The following is a 17,189-nucleotide window of genomic DNA, read 5'->3' on the forward strand; positions in this document are numbered from 1 at the left end:
GATATGCCCGACAATGGCCAATACCAGATAGGACAAAGGACATCAAAGCATCGCGCAACCAATCCCAGAACATCCAAATAGTTACCTGACGTCAGCCCTCGGACGGATTAGTATTTATTGGGATAGTGGAGAGCCACTGAGAGAGGCAAAAAAAAGGATTATATAGTTTTCCGCAGCAGCCTTCAGCTTGGAATAGGAATCAATTGAGAGCAATCTTTGGGCACCAAGGATAACGACGATGACTTCGAGTGGAGCAGACAGCGGGAAGAGCGGACAGTACCGCGTAGACCACCTCCTGAGCGCGGTGGAAAATGAACTGCAGGCAGGAAGCGAGAAAGGAGACCCCACTGAGAGGGAACTGAAAGTCAATCTGGAAGATCTGGATCTGTGGCTTAAGTTTAAGGAGCTGACGAACGAAATGATCGTTACAAAGAACGGCAGGTAGGCAGCGAGCCGCGTTTCCTCTGGGGAACTAACTGCCCTCTGATCTCTTCGCTTTGCGCATTTCAGAAGCATACATTTCAAAACTGTTAGAAGAGTAATTGGGCTAACTTTATGACTCAGACTGTAATTGCTTGCTGCGATTGTACTCGCTACAAAGCACCCCAATGTTAAGCAACATCCGCGTCTGTGTGTTTGTTCAATCCGCGACCTCTTAAACTATTTTTCTCCTACAATTGTGGCCAACAGTGGCGGCATTTACAAGCTCGTCTTTCGGGGATTCTCAAAAGGCAACTTATGATGAGTTTGGTGCAATGGATAAAATAACGCCCCGTCCCCCGTTCACATGCATTCATTTTGTTTTATTCGCAGGAGGATGTTTCCCGTACTCAAAGTGAATGTGTCTGGGCTGGATCCCAACGCCATGTACTCCTTCGTGTTGGATTTTGTGGCTGCCGACAACCACCGCTGGAAGTATGTGAACGGAGAGTGGGTTCCAGGGGGGAAACCGGAGCCCCAGGCTCCGAGTTGTGTCTACATCCACCCGGACTCGCCCAACTTCGGAGCTCACTGGATGAAAGCCCCCGTTTCCTTCAGTAAAGTCAAACTCACCAACAAACTCAACGGCGGAGGACAGGTATACCTTTTAAATAAAGTAACCGATTCAGCCATTTACAATATTCTATCCAAGTTTGGAATTAGATGAAGTTCTATCTGAATTCAATTTACATATCTAGATTACATATATATCTACAATAAATGATTCAGCGCTATTAACAAACACATTGATATTTTATACCTAACTTCAATACTATGTGAAGATATTACATCATCTTTATGTATAAGAAAATAACTGCAGATGCTGGTACAAATCGAAGGTATTTATTCACAAAATGCTGGAGTAACTCAGCAGGTCAGGCAGCATCTCAGGAGAGAAAGAATGGGTGACGTTTCGGGTCGAGACCCAAGGGTCTCGACCCGAAACGTCGCCCATTCCTTCTCTCCTGACATGCTGCCTGACCTGCTGAGTTACTCCAGCATTTTGAATATAAACATCACCTTTATCATCACCTGGATAGATGCACCTTGTGGAAATGCGTTGAAAAATGTATATTCTTTAATGATTGGCATTAATACGAATAAGTTGTTTACTAAAAGAACGACAGGCGTTCTCCAAAATATAATGAAAGAACAGCAAAAAACAAAACGATATCGATCTCTATGAGAATCGCACATATCTCTCCACAGTTCTACGATATTCCAAAAGCCTTTTATATTACCGTGAAGTTATTGCAGTACAAAGTGGAAATATTTAATTGTACCGTATGTTCTCCGAGGTGCAAGGAAATTCCAGAGATAGCGTATTTATTTATGAACTAAACCAAATCAGTTCAAATGGCAAAAGGAGCAGTAAAATCGTGGATAAATTGCTTAATAAAATAGGGTTATTGGTCCAAATACATTCACATCGAATATTGAATGTCGGGACCAACATTTTTGTGCAATCGATGTAATTTAACAAAACGGCAAGTGTTGTCGTAACTAACATGGAGCAATGCTATGAAAATCTAACTCGTACCTCAACGGCTTTTTGTTTTAAATGTAAATTCAAAGATCATGTTGAATTCTCTGCACAAGTACGAACCCAGGATTCACATTGTCCGCGTTGGAGGGCCTCAGAGGATGATCAGCAGCCATTCCTTCCCCGAGACACAGTTCATAGCCGTGACGGCTTATCAAAACGAAGAAGTAAGTGCCCTTCACATAATTTGAGACGGTTTCATCAGTAGACAACCCAGGATGTCAGTTGCTCTCGTGTGTTATTACGACTGATTGATGATCAGCATATCAATTGCATTTTCTGGATAGAAGTTTGGAGGGATATGGACCAAGCGCAGGTAGATGGGACTAGTGTAGCTGGAACAAGTTGGCCGGTGTGGGCAAGTTGGTTCGAAGGGCCTGTTTCCACACCGTATCACTCTATGACTATATTAATTTCTTAAAACTCAACCTGTTATTAACAATAATGAATATTAACAGCCGGTATAAAGCATTGAAACATCAAATGGCAGCAACTCAACTGTGCAACGAAAGCTGAAGGACCATGTTATCTGTTTTCGCCCACAGATTACAGCTCTTAAAATTAAGTACAACCCGTTTGCAAAAGCCTTCCTCGATTCGAAAGAGAGGTGAGCTATGAAAAGTATTTTACTAACGTAATTCGGGGAAGGGTGTAAATACGTGCATTGCGTTAATAGACGTTTTCTCGTCCAGAAGCGATCACAAGGAAATGCTGGATGACATGGGTGACAGTCAACAATCCGGATATTCGCAATGTGAGTTGTTGGATGAGCTGTTTTTCACTGATGCACATAAGTAATTTGGTTGCAAATGTTTAACTTGCTGGTGGCCGTCTATGATTTTTGTTCCCCAGTAGGTGGCTGGTTTCTGCCTGGTACGGGTGGCTTGTGTCCTCCCGCTAATCCTCATGCTCAGTATGGAGGCCCTCTCTCTCTCTCCGCTCCCCATGGCTGCGAACGCTATTCCACCCTGAGGAACCATCGCTCTGCGCCATACCCCAACCCGTACACACACAGGAACAACTCGTCGAGTAAGTGGCGGCATAGCCTAGATCTAACGTTAAGCCATTCTAAAATAACCTGGGTATATATTAATTACAATGCTTCGTGTATAAAGTTTGAACTGCTGTTGGATATCGTAGCATGCCAGATATCCTTTTGTCAAACTAATGTACTGCGAATACTTCATTATATTGTACTTGAATGGAAGGCTTAAATATGTTCCCTTCAAGACGCGACGCTCAATGTATGGTACATTACGCAGATATGTCTTACAGTTAGAAAGGAGACAAAGAACGATGGTGAGTGGAGGGGGTGGGGTATTGTAGTAGCCAAAAGCGTCACAGACAAAGTAATTTAAGCCTCAGTTTAATGACTGGTGCGAATCTGGAATAGTACCTTTCCCAAATTAAAGGAAATAAAACCAATTGCTGTAGAACACTAACGTGTCCTAATTTCAGCACAGTCGGAGTACAGGAGGAACATGCTTGAGTCAAAAGTTCTGAAATCACTAACTAGAATAATATAGTGATAGGAGAGATGGTATCATGTGCCTGCCCTGCCGGTTTAGATAATTAACGACCAACTCTCTGTTTTAACTTAGTAATTTTGTTGTTGCTAAATTATGTTAACGTCGGAAATGTTTTACAAACTTGTGGCATTCATTTGCACCGTGTATATTTTTTGAGATTAGAATGTGTAAAGTTCGACTTGGGTTGAGAATGTTGGGAGAAATATTTGGTTTCCTCAAATGAAATATTCAGTTGGACCTTTAACGATAGACGTCACATTTTAAAATCGCGCGTTTTGAACTATTTCTCATCATCGCTTATCTTTAAAATATTTGTTGCACGACGTGGTACCTTCATTTGTCATATTTAAACGTGATCTTTTTTGTTTTCTCTCTGCAGCCGGCTATTCCGATAATTCGTCGGCTTGCCTGCCCATGCTTCCGAGCCACGACAACTGGTCGGGTCTCCAGGTCTCCACGCACACTAGCATGCTCCCAATGGCACACAACGCCGGCACTGCCCCCAGCTCCAGGTACCAGATCACTACCAGATAAGCCTGGCGAGTTTATCACAACACTGCGTAATTGTGTGTAAAATCATGAGAGGAATAGACCGGGTAGATGCACAGAGTCCCTTGCCTAGTGCAGGTGAATCGAGGACCAGAGGACATAGGTTCATGGTGAAGGGGAAAGGATTTAATAGGAATCTGAGGGTAACCTTTTCACACAAAGGGTGGTGGGTGTATGGAACAATCTGCCAGAGGAGGTAGTTGAGGCATGGACTATCCCATATCTGAAGAAGGGCCTCGACCCAAAACGTCGCCCATCCCTTCTCTCCCGAGATGCTGCCTGACCTGCTGAGGTACTCCAGCATTTTGTGAATAAATACCTTCGATTTGTACCAGCATCTGCAGTTATTTTCTTATATATTATATCCCAACGTTTAAGAACAGTTAAACAGGTACATGGATAGGACGGGTTTCGAGGGATATTGACCAAACGCAGGCAAGTGGGACTAGTGTAGCTTGGACATGTATCTGACCGGTGTGGGCAAGTTGGGCCGGAGGGCCGGTTTCCACACTGTATCACTCTATGACTCTCTGAGTGGGAACTCCCGTAGTTTCCCAGGGTCGATTTGGAACCCTGCTGTTAACAAATCCCCCATTTTATTACTTTCATTCTGTTTGTCAACGCATTTAGATTAAGCTCCAACCTGTCCCTAAAACAAATAGAGTTGCTCCAGCACCTATATTATGGCCAGGCAATGAAAATGTTGAAATCAGAATGGAAGTACCATCAATTCATATTTACTGTAAATATTCCTCTGTGCATCGAAATGAAAGCAGATTTAGCAATGTCCTCAACAAATCAAGCAAATTTAGATTTTCCTTTTATTTTAATGTTCTGGGATCTCGATTCTTCCACCTGAACATACGGTGGAAAACCCTTCCATATTTTTTTTTTGATGGGGTTAAACTAATACTGGAGGATGATTTTTTTTTGCAGGATAAAGGTTAAACTAATACTCGAGGATGATTTTTTTTTTACAGGATAAAAAACTAAGAGGAAACGATCGTGGGGTGAATCTGATTGTTTCAAAGAACCTCAATTTACCGTAGTCACAATAGTGGCAGCAGAATGTCATTATAGTCGTGGCACATTTCATTAGCCACTGTTTATAAGGAAGTTACACAACAGTTAATGGCCATTTCGTTCTCTTTGCAGCCAATATCCGAGTCTGTGGTCAGTCAGTAACAGCACCATCACCCCCGTGCCCCAGTCTGGGACCATGTCCAGCGGCTTGAGCTCACAGTTCCTACGGGGTTCTGCAGCTCATTACCAACCTTTGGCTCATTCAGTGGGTGCCACCTCCTCGGGATCGCCACTGTACGACAGCGGGACCGGACTCGAGCTTTCTGACAGCCAGTTCGACACGTCTGCACACAGCAGACTGGCTTCCACGTGGACTCCAGTGACTCCCCCATCCATGTGAAGACATCCGGATCCATTCCATTCCCTAACCTTCTATTTAAGGACCTCCTGCCTGTTCTCGCCTTCCCTTTTTGGACTTGGCGTTTGCACCTCGGTGGGAAATGCGATTAGCACGAGAAATGAACTTGTTAGAGAGTTTAAAAGTTTACTATACATATCAGAGATGAGAGTTGCTCGCTACTACTAAGTTCCACCAATCTTGGCGTTTATGGAATTGACATTAAACATTTTCGTTGACAATCAATGGTTGATTTCATAAGATTCCATTAACTGTGATTTAGAGAAGATAGGAAATGAGTGGAAAATCATTTTAATAAAGAACGCATGAACCTGCTTCGGGACCCTTGAAGGTAAATCATACAAGGAACTAAATACTACACTCAGCGAGTTGAAGTCAAAACAAAAGTGCCTTAAAATCCAATGTTGGCCACGGTGCAAGTCCTCAAATACCGACCATTGTGGAAGATCTCCATTATTCTCACCATTTAAGGACCTGATAGGACATATAGGAAAAAATAAGATAGTGGATCAGACGTGGGTTAGATACTTGTTGGATCCTTGACTTTGGGCGACAGGAATCTGGAACTTCCCTCGAACAATTGCATACACTAGTAGAGATAGAGGTACATTAGGTTTTATGTAAAATGACTGATTGTACAAATAATTGAACTGTTTAACAGATGTTTTCCTTTGAGAACTTTTTTCAACCTGTTAGTTGAAAAAATATAAATGTTTTTACTCTATTTATAGAGAGCTCTCCAGAATATAATGTTACATTCAATTCAGTGTCTGGAGACAGAAGCTTGACACCTTGAAATCGTGTAGACATTTTGATGATTTTATCATTTGACTGAGAATTGAATGCTGCGCTATGCAACCCCACAAATGTATAATAAATTTATCATTCCTTTCAACACAACGGTGATTTTCTTTCCCCCCTGAATTTCATTCAAAATCAATTGCTGTTTTGGCACCTTTTGGTTTTTCCCAGTGATTTTCCAGCTTTTCTCACCGGTCCCCCCCCCCCCCCCCCAAAAATCTCCCGGAATTTGATTCCCTCTGCCAAGACGAGATTGTATTTTTGAGTCGTTGGCGATGGTGATAAATCAAAGAAGGGTTATGTCGTCATATAATTAATTATTTTCTCTTTTAAGTGCCGTCTTCAAAGTGCATTGAGAGAACACAACGCTGGGATTAATATTAAAAATACAAAACAAACAAAACAAACACGGTGGGCAATGAAAGGAAACACGGCAAAGCGCTTGATTAACAAAACATTTAGAGACTGTCAAATAACCGGAGAAATGAAGGGGGCAATAATTCTGGCGGAATCTTGGTCGGGAATTGACGCCCAAGCATTTTAGAACAAACATGAATTAATATTTGGGGAGTATAAGCAATAGAGCAATTAACCTGAAGGGTAAAACATTTTGCGAAATCCTCAGATGGTGTAGCCTTTCTATATGCATTTGGCTTGAAGAGTGAATAGTCCCCTGACTGCATCAGTCTGAAGGGTCTCGATCCGAAACGTCGCCCCAGATTCCTTCTCTCCAGAGACGCTGCCTGTCCCGCTGAGTTACTCCAGCATTTTTGTGTCCATTTCAGAAACTCTTCTCTGTATTCATCATTCCAAAGCGGAACTACCGGTTCTTTTAATCACCACTTGTTCATTTTTATTTCTTGAGCAGAATTCCATTATGTCGACTTAGAAGTTTTTTAATAACTGGGGAAAAAAATATTAACTTGGCCTCAAGTTCTCATCAAGCTTTGGTTGGATCGATTGATTGTGTAATTTTGCACACGAAGGTCTCCGACGCAGACATTAAAAAGTAAAACATGTAACCGGCTAACATCGGATTGTCGGGGGATATTTGTGAGAGGAAGGTGGTGAGGGACAAAGTTTTGATCAATTAATCTGGACACACCAGGCTAAAACTAGCCCGAGTCGTCACTGCCAGCTCGTAGGATACAGTCTGAAGCAGGGTCTCGACCCGAAACGTCACCCATTCCTTCTCTCCCGAGATGCTGCCTGACCTGCTGAGTTACTCCAGCATTTTGTGAATAAATATGTGGGATACATTCATGTGTTTTCTTTGGGGAAAATCGCATCATCTTATGAGTTTATCACTGTAATCCTAAAGAGTTTTGTAAGCTCATAAGATAGACACAAAAAGTTGGAGTAACTCAGCGGATCAGGCAGCATCTCTGGAGAAAAAAAAATAGGTAACATTTCGGGTCGAGACCCTTCTTCCGTTCATAAGTGATAGGAGCAGAATTCGGCCACTCGGCCCATCAAGTCTACTCCGCCATTCACTCATGGCTGATCTATCTCTCCCTCCCAACCCCATTCTCCTGCATTTTCCCCATAACCCTTGACACCCTTGCTAATCACTTATCTGTCTATCGCCGCATTAAAAACATCCAGTTTCGATCCAGTTGAATGTCTCGATTGTCAGAAATCATATAATAAAATTAGAATTAGTATTTCAAGGTTTTGGACTGTAACTTATTAACGCGGAATTACGCGCCACGTATACGCACTGTGGTTAAAATGGACAGTTGCGTATGTAGATAATGCTGACGTCTAGTCCAGACGATACTCGTTATCAATGCACAACGGCAGTATTCATTGGATAGATGTCAAACACACTAAACCAATATACGAAGATGTGGCGCAGTTCTGTTGCTCCCATGCATGGGTCTATCAGTGCCAAGAATTTGAGGCCCTACTTTAAATATTGGCCAGGACCCACACTTTCAACACCGGCCTTGTCTCGACCTGCGAGCCGGGACTAGCCACAAGCCCCACCCCCTCAGAGAGAGCCATCAGAACAGATTTTCTTTTGTATTCCACCGGAGATATGTACAGTATGTGAAGAGACTGGAGAGAAAAAGTTATTGGAACGAGTAAAGAAAGGTCTTGGAAAACAAATACGAGAAAGGTCAACCCTTTCCACAAATGCTGAGTCCTCCAAGAATTCCTGTTTTTGTCTGAATAAGGGTTTTAAACTTTAAAAAAAACCAAAAAAACTATGTCGGAAGCCATGGAAAATATAAAAGAATCAGAAATATCGGAGTGTGTTTCTGACCGTCGATATGATTGTACTTTGCTTTCTCTTTGAAGAGATGTCGAAGCACTGGCCGGCCTTGTTTATAGGCACCATTTCCGTTTTCTTTATTGCCGCACAGGAACAATAAAAGCTACAAATATATCTCGACGTGAGAAAGAGTGAGGTGGAATGTAACTGCATGTGACGGAGCCAGTAGACTGGGAGGGGAGTTCCTTTATTTACAAAACAAAAAGCAAGCCAGGCTTTCGGCGTTATAAATGGAAGAGATGGTGTGAGCCGCTGTTAAATAATGCGCATCAGGATGAGATCGGCAAAACTAAAAGGTTGCCTAGGAAGGAACTGCAGATGCTGCTTTACACCGAAGATAGACGCACAATTCTGCTCGCCCTTACCGAAGTGTAAAGTTGCCTGACACGTTAGAGGCAGGAAAGGACACGTTAGAGGCAGGAAACATGTTCCCAATGTTGGGGGGGAGTCCAGAACAAGGGGCCACAGTTTAAGAATAAGGGGTAGGCCATTTAGAACTGAGATGAGGAAACACTTTTTCAGTCAGAGAGTTGTGAATCTGTGGAATTCTCTGCCTCAGAAGGCAGTGGAGGCCAATTCTCTGAATGCATTCAAGAGAGAGCTGGATAGAGCTCTTAAGGATAGCGGAGTCAGGGGGTATGGGGAGAAGGCAGGAACGGGGTACTGATTGGGAATGATCAGCCATGATCACATTGAATGGCGGTGCTGGCTCGAAGGGCCGAATGGCCTCCTCCTGCACCTATTGTCTATTGAACACTCTTCAGTCATTACATATTACGTGTCTTAACTACAACATCAGAGCCACTAAACGATTGATATCCTCCCACAGCTTAATATTGGACAGTCACATCAATTTTAAAGTACTTTCACCGACTAATGTTAAATTTCGGGAATGAACGGCAGATGCTCGTTTACACCAAAGATGGACAGACACAGCAAGCGGGGGTATCTCAGCGGGACAGGCAGCATCTCTGGAGAGAAGGATCTCTCGGTTCGAGACTTCTTCAGTTTTGAATTTAAATGATCAGAATAATTTTCTCAGAACTTTAATTAAATGGCCTATGCCGTACCCTGAGCTATAGGTAACTGGCTCGCTTTTGGCAAAATACTGCAATGTACTTTGGAAGCAACGATTTTTGCAAATCGATATCTGCACGATATCCGATTGTCTAGCTTTCAAACAAAACGCTACAAGTGGTCCAGAGCCTTTTTGGATTCACACGTCTTTACAAATAAAGCGACTTGCAGGTGTACGGAGACTAGTACAGACCAGTGGCACAAAATGACACCGATCTTTCGACACAAAAAGCTGGAGTAATTCAGCTGGACAGGCAGCTTCTCGGGAGAGAAGGAATGGGTGATTTTTCGGGTCGAGACCTTCTTCAGACTGAACTCCATCCCATTTATCTTTATTTAGTGTAGTTTATGTGGTTTATTTAGTGTTCTTATGTACTTTTTTTGCCAAAAACGTCCTCAATCCATTTAATGATCTGGTACACTGGATTCAGGAATGTACTCAATGAACGCGATCAACAATTCTACCCTGCAGTGGTCGTGGGTGTTACCACTTTGCCCGATCATATTGATCGATTTGGATGAATGGAATACATCCGAAGATCGGTGACATACATTTCTACCGAAAAAGAGGGTCTCTGGAATTTAGTAGGGAAAAAAAATTGCAGATGCTGGTTTAAATCGAAGGTAGACACGAAATGCTGGAGTAACTCAGCGGGTCAGGCAGCATCTCTGGAGAGAAGGAATGGGTGACGTTTCGGGTCGAGACCCTTCTGGGTCGCCCATCCCTTCTCTCCCGAGATGCTGCCTGACCCGCTGAGTTACTACAGCATTTTGTGTCTCTGGAATTAAAAATGGCTTGTTGTCGCAGAGATACCCAGTTTACTCCTGGCCTGTTGAGTTACTCTAGCATTGTGTGTCCTTATTGGGTATAAACCAGCATCTTCAGTTCCTTTTTATTATATTTGTTGTCGCTGGGGTTTGGTAGTTCAGTCGCCGAACCCGTAATTGCTCTAATTCAATTTCCATCTCTCAATTTCGCCCCCTCTCCCCAACACATACACATACACACACACATACACGCGCGCACACACACGCACACGCACACTCACACACACATACACGCGCGAACACACACACACACACACACACACACTATTTCAAACACTTTCTTGTTCAATTTCCATCTCTCAATTTCGCCCCTCCCCAACACATACACACACATACACGCGCGCGCGCACACACACACACACACACACACATGCACACACACACACACACACATACACACACATACACGATCGCACACACATTCACACACACACACACACACATTCACACACACACACACACACACACACACTCACACACACACACACGCACACACATACACACACATACACGATCGCACACACATTCACACACACACACACACACACACACATTTACACACACACACACATTCACACACACACACACATACACGCACATACACGCACGCACACACACGCGCACACACACACACATTCACACACACACACATACATTCACACGCGCGCACACACACGCGCACACATTCACACAGTCACACACACATTCACACACACACACACACATACACATTTACACACACACACACACATACACGCGCGCACACACACACACGCACACACACACACACACACATTCACACACACACACACGCGCACACACACACATTCACACGCACACACATTCACACACGCACACACGCACACACATTCACACACACACACACACACACACACACATTAACACACATTAACACACACACACACACACACACACACACACACACACACACACACACACACTCTTTCAAACACTTTCTTGTTCACGTTATTCCTCCCTGCTCCACCGTGCCCGGGCACCCCCGCTCGGCTATCCCCGTTGTGTTTTACTTATTTTACCTGTTTCTGCTAAGCTTCCTGCAACACCCCTCCCGCGGGAAAAAAAGTATCAAGTTGTTGTTCTAGGCCTGCACCTGACAAAGAGATGGAATAAAACATTTTCCCACCAGAAGTCTCGCCCAGCAGCAACACCTAAAATTAAAATCGTCGCTCTCAGGTATTGGCCTTACAGTGCGAATGCCAACCTAATTAAGATGAAATATTGCGCGGACGTGAAACAAAACTGAAAATGCAGGAGACACTAAACCAATCCACCATTGAGTTGAAATAGATACATAATGTATCCAGAGACGACTCCAGCATTTTGTGTCTATCTTCGATGTAAACCAGCATCTGCAGTTCCTTCGGCGATTGAACTTTGTGGTAGAGCGGTAGAGCAACGCCGGAGACGCTGGTTCGATCCCGACTACAGGTGTCGTCTGTACGGAGTTTGTACGTTCTCCCCGTGACCTGCGTGGGTTTTCTCCGAGATCTTCGTTTTCCTCCCACATTCCAAGGACGTACAGGTTTGAAGGTTAATTGGCTTGGCATAAATGTAAAATTGTCCCTTGTGTGTGTAGGATAGTAATTAGAATGTGCGGGGATCGCGGGTCGGGTCGGACTCGGTGGGCCGAAGGGCCTGTTTCCGCGCTGTGTCTCTGACCAAGGGAAGAGAAAATACATTCTGGCCTTCCATCACAGTGAGGAGGTGACTGGAGGAGACTCACTGTGATGGATGTTTCTTTTTTTTGGTGTTGGTTTATGATTGTATGTTATTGCATATTTTTATTGCTTATTCTTATTGGTCTTATTGTTGAACTGCGGGTAATTTTTCATTTCACTGCACATTTATGTGTACGTGACAAATAAAATGACTATTGATTGACTATTGAACTGTCTGGCCGATCGGCAGATGCTGCACCTAACAGGCTAAACGTTCCCAGCTTTTTCCAGCCTAATTAAGGTAAACTTGGCGGTTCTTGTGATTACCAGGTCGTAAACATTGCGGCGAGATTGAGGCTATTTTTAGTCAGTCGGGTTCTGAAAGCCGCAGAATGCTGGGGTTAAACAGGGTGGTCTTTACAAAATGGAAACGAGCACGAAATGCACACTGTGGATGTTCATCACATCTGGTGGCGATGTTTTCAGAGTCAATCTCCCTGCCTTCCACATTTAAGTATAAAAGTGCAACGTCCGTATAATCTTCAAGTCCGACAGGCGCGACAATAGACAATAGACAATAGGTGCAGGAGGAGGCCATTCGGCCCTTCGAGCCAGCACCGCCATTCAATGTGATCATGGCTGATCATTCTCAATCAGTACCCCGTTCCTGTCTTCTCTCTTGAATGCATTCAGAGAATTGGCCTCCACTGCCTTCTGAGGCTGAGAATTCCACAGATTCACAACTCTCTGACTGAAAACGTTTTTCCTCATCTCCGTTCTAAATGGCCTACCCCTTATTCTTAAACTGTGGCCCCTTGTCTGGACTCCCCCAACATTGGGAACATGTTTCCTGCCTCTAACGTGTCCAACCCCTTAATAATCTTATACGTTTCGATAAGATCCCCTCTCATCCTTCTAAATTCCAGTGTATACAAGCCTAGTCTCTCCAGTCTTTCAACATATGATAGTCCCGCCATTCCGGGAATTAACCTAGTAAACCTACGCTGCACGCCCTCAATAGCAAGTATGCATTTGAAATGCCAATAAAGACTTTTTAAAAGTGTACAATTTAATCTACAAATTTGACTTATTCATTCATTACAAATCTGTTTCCCCTCATTAAATAGTGACCTCGACAACCTGTTCGTAGTCTGTGTAGGAGGGGACTGCAGTTGTGTAGGAAAAAACTGCAGATGCTGGTTTACACTGAAGATAGACGCAAAATGCTGGAGTAACTCAGCGGGACAGGCAGCATCTATGGATAGAAGAGATGCTCCCTGTCCCGCTGAGTTACTTCTGCATTCTGTGTCCATCTTCAAGGAACTGTAGTTGCTGGTTTAAACCGAAGATAGAAACAAAAAGCTGGGGTAACTCAACGGGTCAGACAGCATCTTTGGAGGTTTGAAGGAGGATCTTGACCCGAAAAGTCTCAATCAGTACCCCGTTCCTGCCTTCTCCCCATACCCCCTGACTCCGCTATCCTTAAGAGCTCTATCCAGCTCTCTCTTGAATGCATTCAGAGAATTGGCCTCCACTGCCTTCTGAGGCAGAGAATTCCACAGATTCACAACTCTCTGACTGAAAAAGTTTTTCCGCATCTCCGTTCTAAATGGCCTACCCCTTATTCTTAAACTGTGGCCCCTGGTTCTGGACTCCACCAACATTGGGAACATGTTTCCTGCGACGCACCGGGATACCATTGGCAAAAGTATAAGCTAATAAAATACTTTAGCGAAAGACAAAAACACAATAATATTGCATTGGTCCCCAAAGGAGATCTAGCCAAAATAGTAAAGGCTAGCTAACTTTTATTAAAACTGTTAACTTAGCAGTTGTACGTATATTTTACCAGTGGCATAGAAAGGTCTTCATGATATACAATTTCAAACATCGTCAGTAAAGGGTAACAAAGGGTTAACATATGATAGTCCTTTGGCAGCACTGTGCCTGTACTCGCTGGGGTTTAGAAGGATGAGGAGGGGGACTTCTTTGAAACTTACAGAATAGTGAAAAGCTTGGATAGAGCGGATGAGGAGAGTTTGTTTCCACTAGTGGGAGAGTCTAGGACTAGAGGTCATAGCCTCAGAATTAAAGGACGTCCTTTTAGGAAGGAGATGAGGAGAAATTTCTTTAGTCAGGGGATGGTTAATCTGTGGAATTCTTTGCAACAGAAGGCTGTGGAGGCCAAGTCAATGGATATTTTTTAAGGCAGAGATAGATAGATTCTTAATTCGTATGGGTGTCAGGGGTTATGGGGAGAAGAGAAAGATCAGCCATGATTGAATGGCCCAATTCTGCTCCTATCACTTACCACCTTATAAATGTATTTACTTCAGTGGGTATTTTCAAGAAAGTAAACGCTTTATAGAACCATCACCAGATCCCCTGGTGCTTGTGTACCCAACTCCCAATCAGGGAATATGAAGAAAGATTTTCAAACGTAGGGGAATAAATCAAGGCTTCAAATGGTGTGGGAAAAGCAGAGAGACCATGGGTGTCAATAGCTCACGGTCAAGTGGACAACTCCGAAAGGGATAACCAGATTCTTAACTCTTGGCACTTTATGAATAGTTAGCAATGCTATCACTTCGAGAGGGCTACAATACAAAAACAGGGGTGCAATGCTGAGGGTAGACACTGGAGTAACTCAGCGGGACAGGCAACATCTCTGGAGAGAAGGAATGGGTGACGTTTCGGGTCGAGCCCCGTCTTCAGGCTTTATATAAGGCAGTAGTTATAGACCGCATTTGGAGTATTGTGAGCAGTTTTGGGCCCCATATCTGAGGAATGATGTGCTGGCGTTGGAGAGGGTCCATAGGAGGTTCACCGCAACCCCGGGAATGAGTGGGTTAACATATGCTGAGCGTTTGAAGGCACTGGGCCTGTACTCGCTGGAGTTTAGAAGGATGAGGGGGGACCCCATTGAAACGGACGAATAGTGAATGTCCTGGATGGGATGCATGTGGAAAGGATGTTTCCACTGATGGGAGAGTCTAGGACCAGAGGCCACAGCCTCAGAATTAAAGGCGGTATCTTTTGAAAGGAGATGAGAAGGAATTTCTTTAGTCAGAGGGTGGTGAATCTGTAGAATTCTTTGACACAGAAGGCTGTGGAGGCCAAGTCAATGGATATTTTTAAGGCAGAAATTGATTAGTAAAGGTGTCAGGGGTAATGGGGAGAAGGCAGTAGTTGAGAGGGTGAGAAAGATCAGCCATGATCGAATGGCGGAGTGCACTTGTTGGGCCGAATGGCCTAATTCTGCTCCGAGAGCTTATAAACATTTTTTGGCGCAACACTTACGACTGAAATTCTCAGTAACTAACTTATTATTTTTTTAAGAAAGTTGTTTGAAATATATGCACGTTGAAATAATTGAATGCCGGTGTGATCCGTTTCATTCACATCCGTAAATAAGGTTGTTTAATTTGAAATTGAGGGCCAGGCAACATCTTTAGTCTGAAGTAAGTTTCTGACCCGAAACGTGGTCTATCCAATTCTTCAGTCTGTAGAAGGGTCCCGACACGGAAACGCCACCATTTCCTTCTCTCCAGAGATGCTGCCTGTCCCGCTGAGTTACTCCAGCTTTTTGTGTCTATCCTCCACACACGCTGCCTGATTCGCTGAGTTCCTCTAGCATTTCGGGTTTTTGTTTTGCACAAGATTCCAGCATCTGCAGTCTCTTGTATCATCTTGGTATAAAGTCAGGTCTTTGGAGGAGCGGGCGAGCCCTCAGTTTAGCGTCCACGGTAGCCAGCCATCATTGTGAAAATGTGCCATCACATCAAAAGAAATGGTAAATTCTTGAAATCACCCACTGCCGCATTCCAGTGTTTATTCCAGCACGGGCTCTTCCACAACGGCGCGGAGACTCGACTTTAGGCATATTCTGAATCACACGATGCATAACAAAACCGAGCAGGCCCTGTTAAAGACTTTTACAGGACTTTTAAAGAACTCCCACAGGGGTTTAATTAAAGCCGCAGGTGGAGTTTTGTGGGACATCGTTTGGGACGGATATCAATACCAATGGAAAAAGGTGTGGCTTTGAATCGCTGGTGTTGGCGGAAATGAGTATATTTCGAATAAAAGATTTCATGTCAGTCCCACGAGAAAAAAAAAAGTCGAGGGTATTAGACTACGCACTTCTGTCTATACGAAATAAATGAATTATGAATGAAGCTTCAATCATTGATTGGTTAACCAGATGACTCCTCGGTGATCCAACAAAGACTGTGGATTTGGAACAATGTCAAGATTATTTTCATAAACACTAACTGCAAGTATTGCTCTACCCAACCGGGTCGCGCAGTGCAACACCGCTCATTTTGACCATCGCGTTAAATAGAGCTCTTTGATATCGAAACATAGAAACATAGAAAATAGGTGCAGGAGTAGGCTATTCGGCCCTTCGAGCATGCACCGCCATTCAATGTGATCATGGCTGATCATCCAACTCAGTATCCCGTACCTGCCTTCTCTCCATACCCCCTGATACCTTTAGCCACAAGGGCCACATCTAACTCCCTCTTAAATATAGCCAATGAACTGGCCTCAACTACCTTCTGTGGCAGAGAATTCCACAGATTCACCACTCTCTGTGTGGAAAAAAACTTTCTCATCCCGCTCCTAAAAGACTTCCCCCTTATCCTCAAACTGTGACCCCTTGTTCTGAACTTCCCCAACATCGGGAACAATCTAGCTGCATCTAGCCTGTCCAACCCCTTAAGAATTTTGTAAGTTTCTATAAGATCCCCCCTCAATCTTCTAAATTCCAGCGGAGTGGAGAGGAACTGCAGAAGCTGGTTTAAACCGAAGGTAGACGCAAAAAGCTGGAGTAACTCAACGGGTCAGGCAGCATCTCCGCTGAAAAGGGATAGGTGACGTTCCTTCAGACGGTCTTCGGTCTCAAGAAAGGCCTCGACCTGAAACCTCTCCCATTCCTTTTTTTTTTTCCAGAGATGCT

At 43.9% G+C, this 17,189-nt stretch overlaps 1 protein-coding gene across 3 annotated transcripts; it reads left to right on the top strand.

The window, feature by feature from the left end:
• The first annotated feature begins 238 nt into the window (after positions 1-238).
• Positions 239-5,524, top strand: tbxtb (T-box transcription factor Tb). 3 transcript variants are annotated; one of them, XM_078405759.1, is made up of 8 exons: positions 239-441; positions 814-1,078; positions 2,056-2,190; positions 2,569-2,630; positions 2,716-2,777; positions 2,876-3,052; positions 3,932-4,064; positions 5,257-5,524. In XM_078405759.1, exons 1-8 carry the CDS (start codon positions 239-241, stop codon positions 5,522-5,524), a joined length of 1,305 nt encoding a protein of 434 aa, XP_078261885.1. The 3 variants fall into 3 exon arrangements, with proteins under 3 accessions (XP_078261885.1, XP_078261886.1, XP_078261887.1); XM_078405760.1 differs by having other exon boundaries at positions 2,879-3,052; XM_078405761.1 differs by lacking the exon at positions 2,876-3,052.
• The last annotated feature ends 11,665 nt before the right edge of the window (positions 5,525-17,189 follow it).

The sequence above is a fragment of the Rhinoraja longicauda genome, chromosome 9, assembly GCF_053455715.1.
Source record: "Rhinoraja longicauda isolate Sanriku21f chromosome 9, sRhiLon1.1, whole genome shotgun sequence".
Taxonomy (NCBI): domain Eukaryota; kingdom Metazoa; phylum Chordata; class Chondrichthyes; order Rajiformes; family Arhynchobatidae; genus Rhinoraja; species Rhinoraja longicauda.

Bases quoted from the DNA above. Each gene is read 5' to 3' on its own strand.
- tbxtb (XM_078405759.1), top strand. From the start codon at position 239: ATGACTTCGAGTGGAGCAGACAGCGGGAAGAGCGGACAGTACCGCGTA. The intron at 442-813 runs GTAGGCAGCGAG...TTTTATTCGCAG, and splicing joins ATCGTTACAAAGAACGGCAG to GAGGATGTTTCCCGTACTCA. The intron at 2,778-2,875 runs GTGAGTTGTTGG...TTTGTTCCCCAG, and splicing joins ACAATCCGGATATTCGCAAT to TAGGTGGCTGGTTTCTGCCT.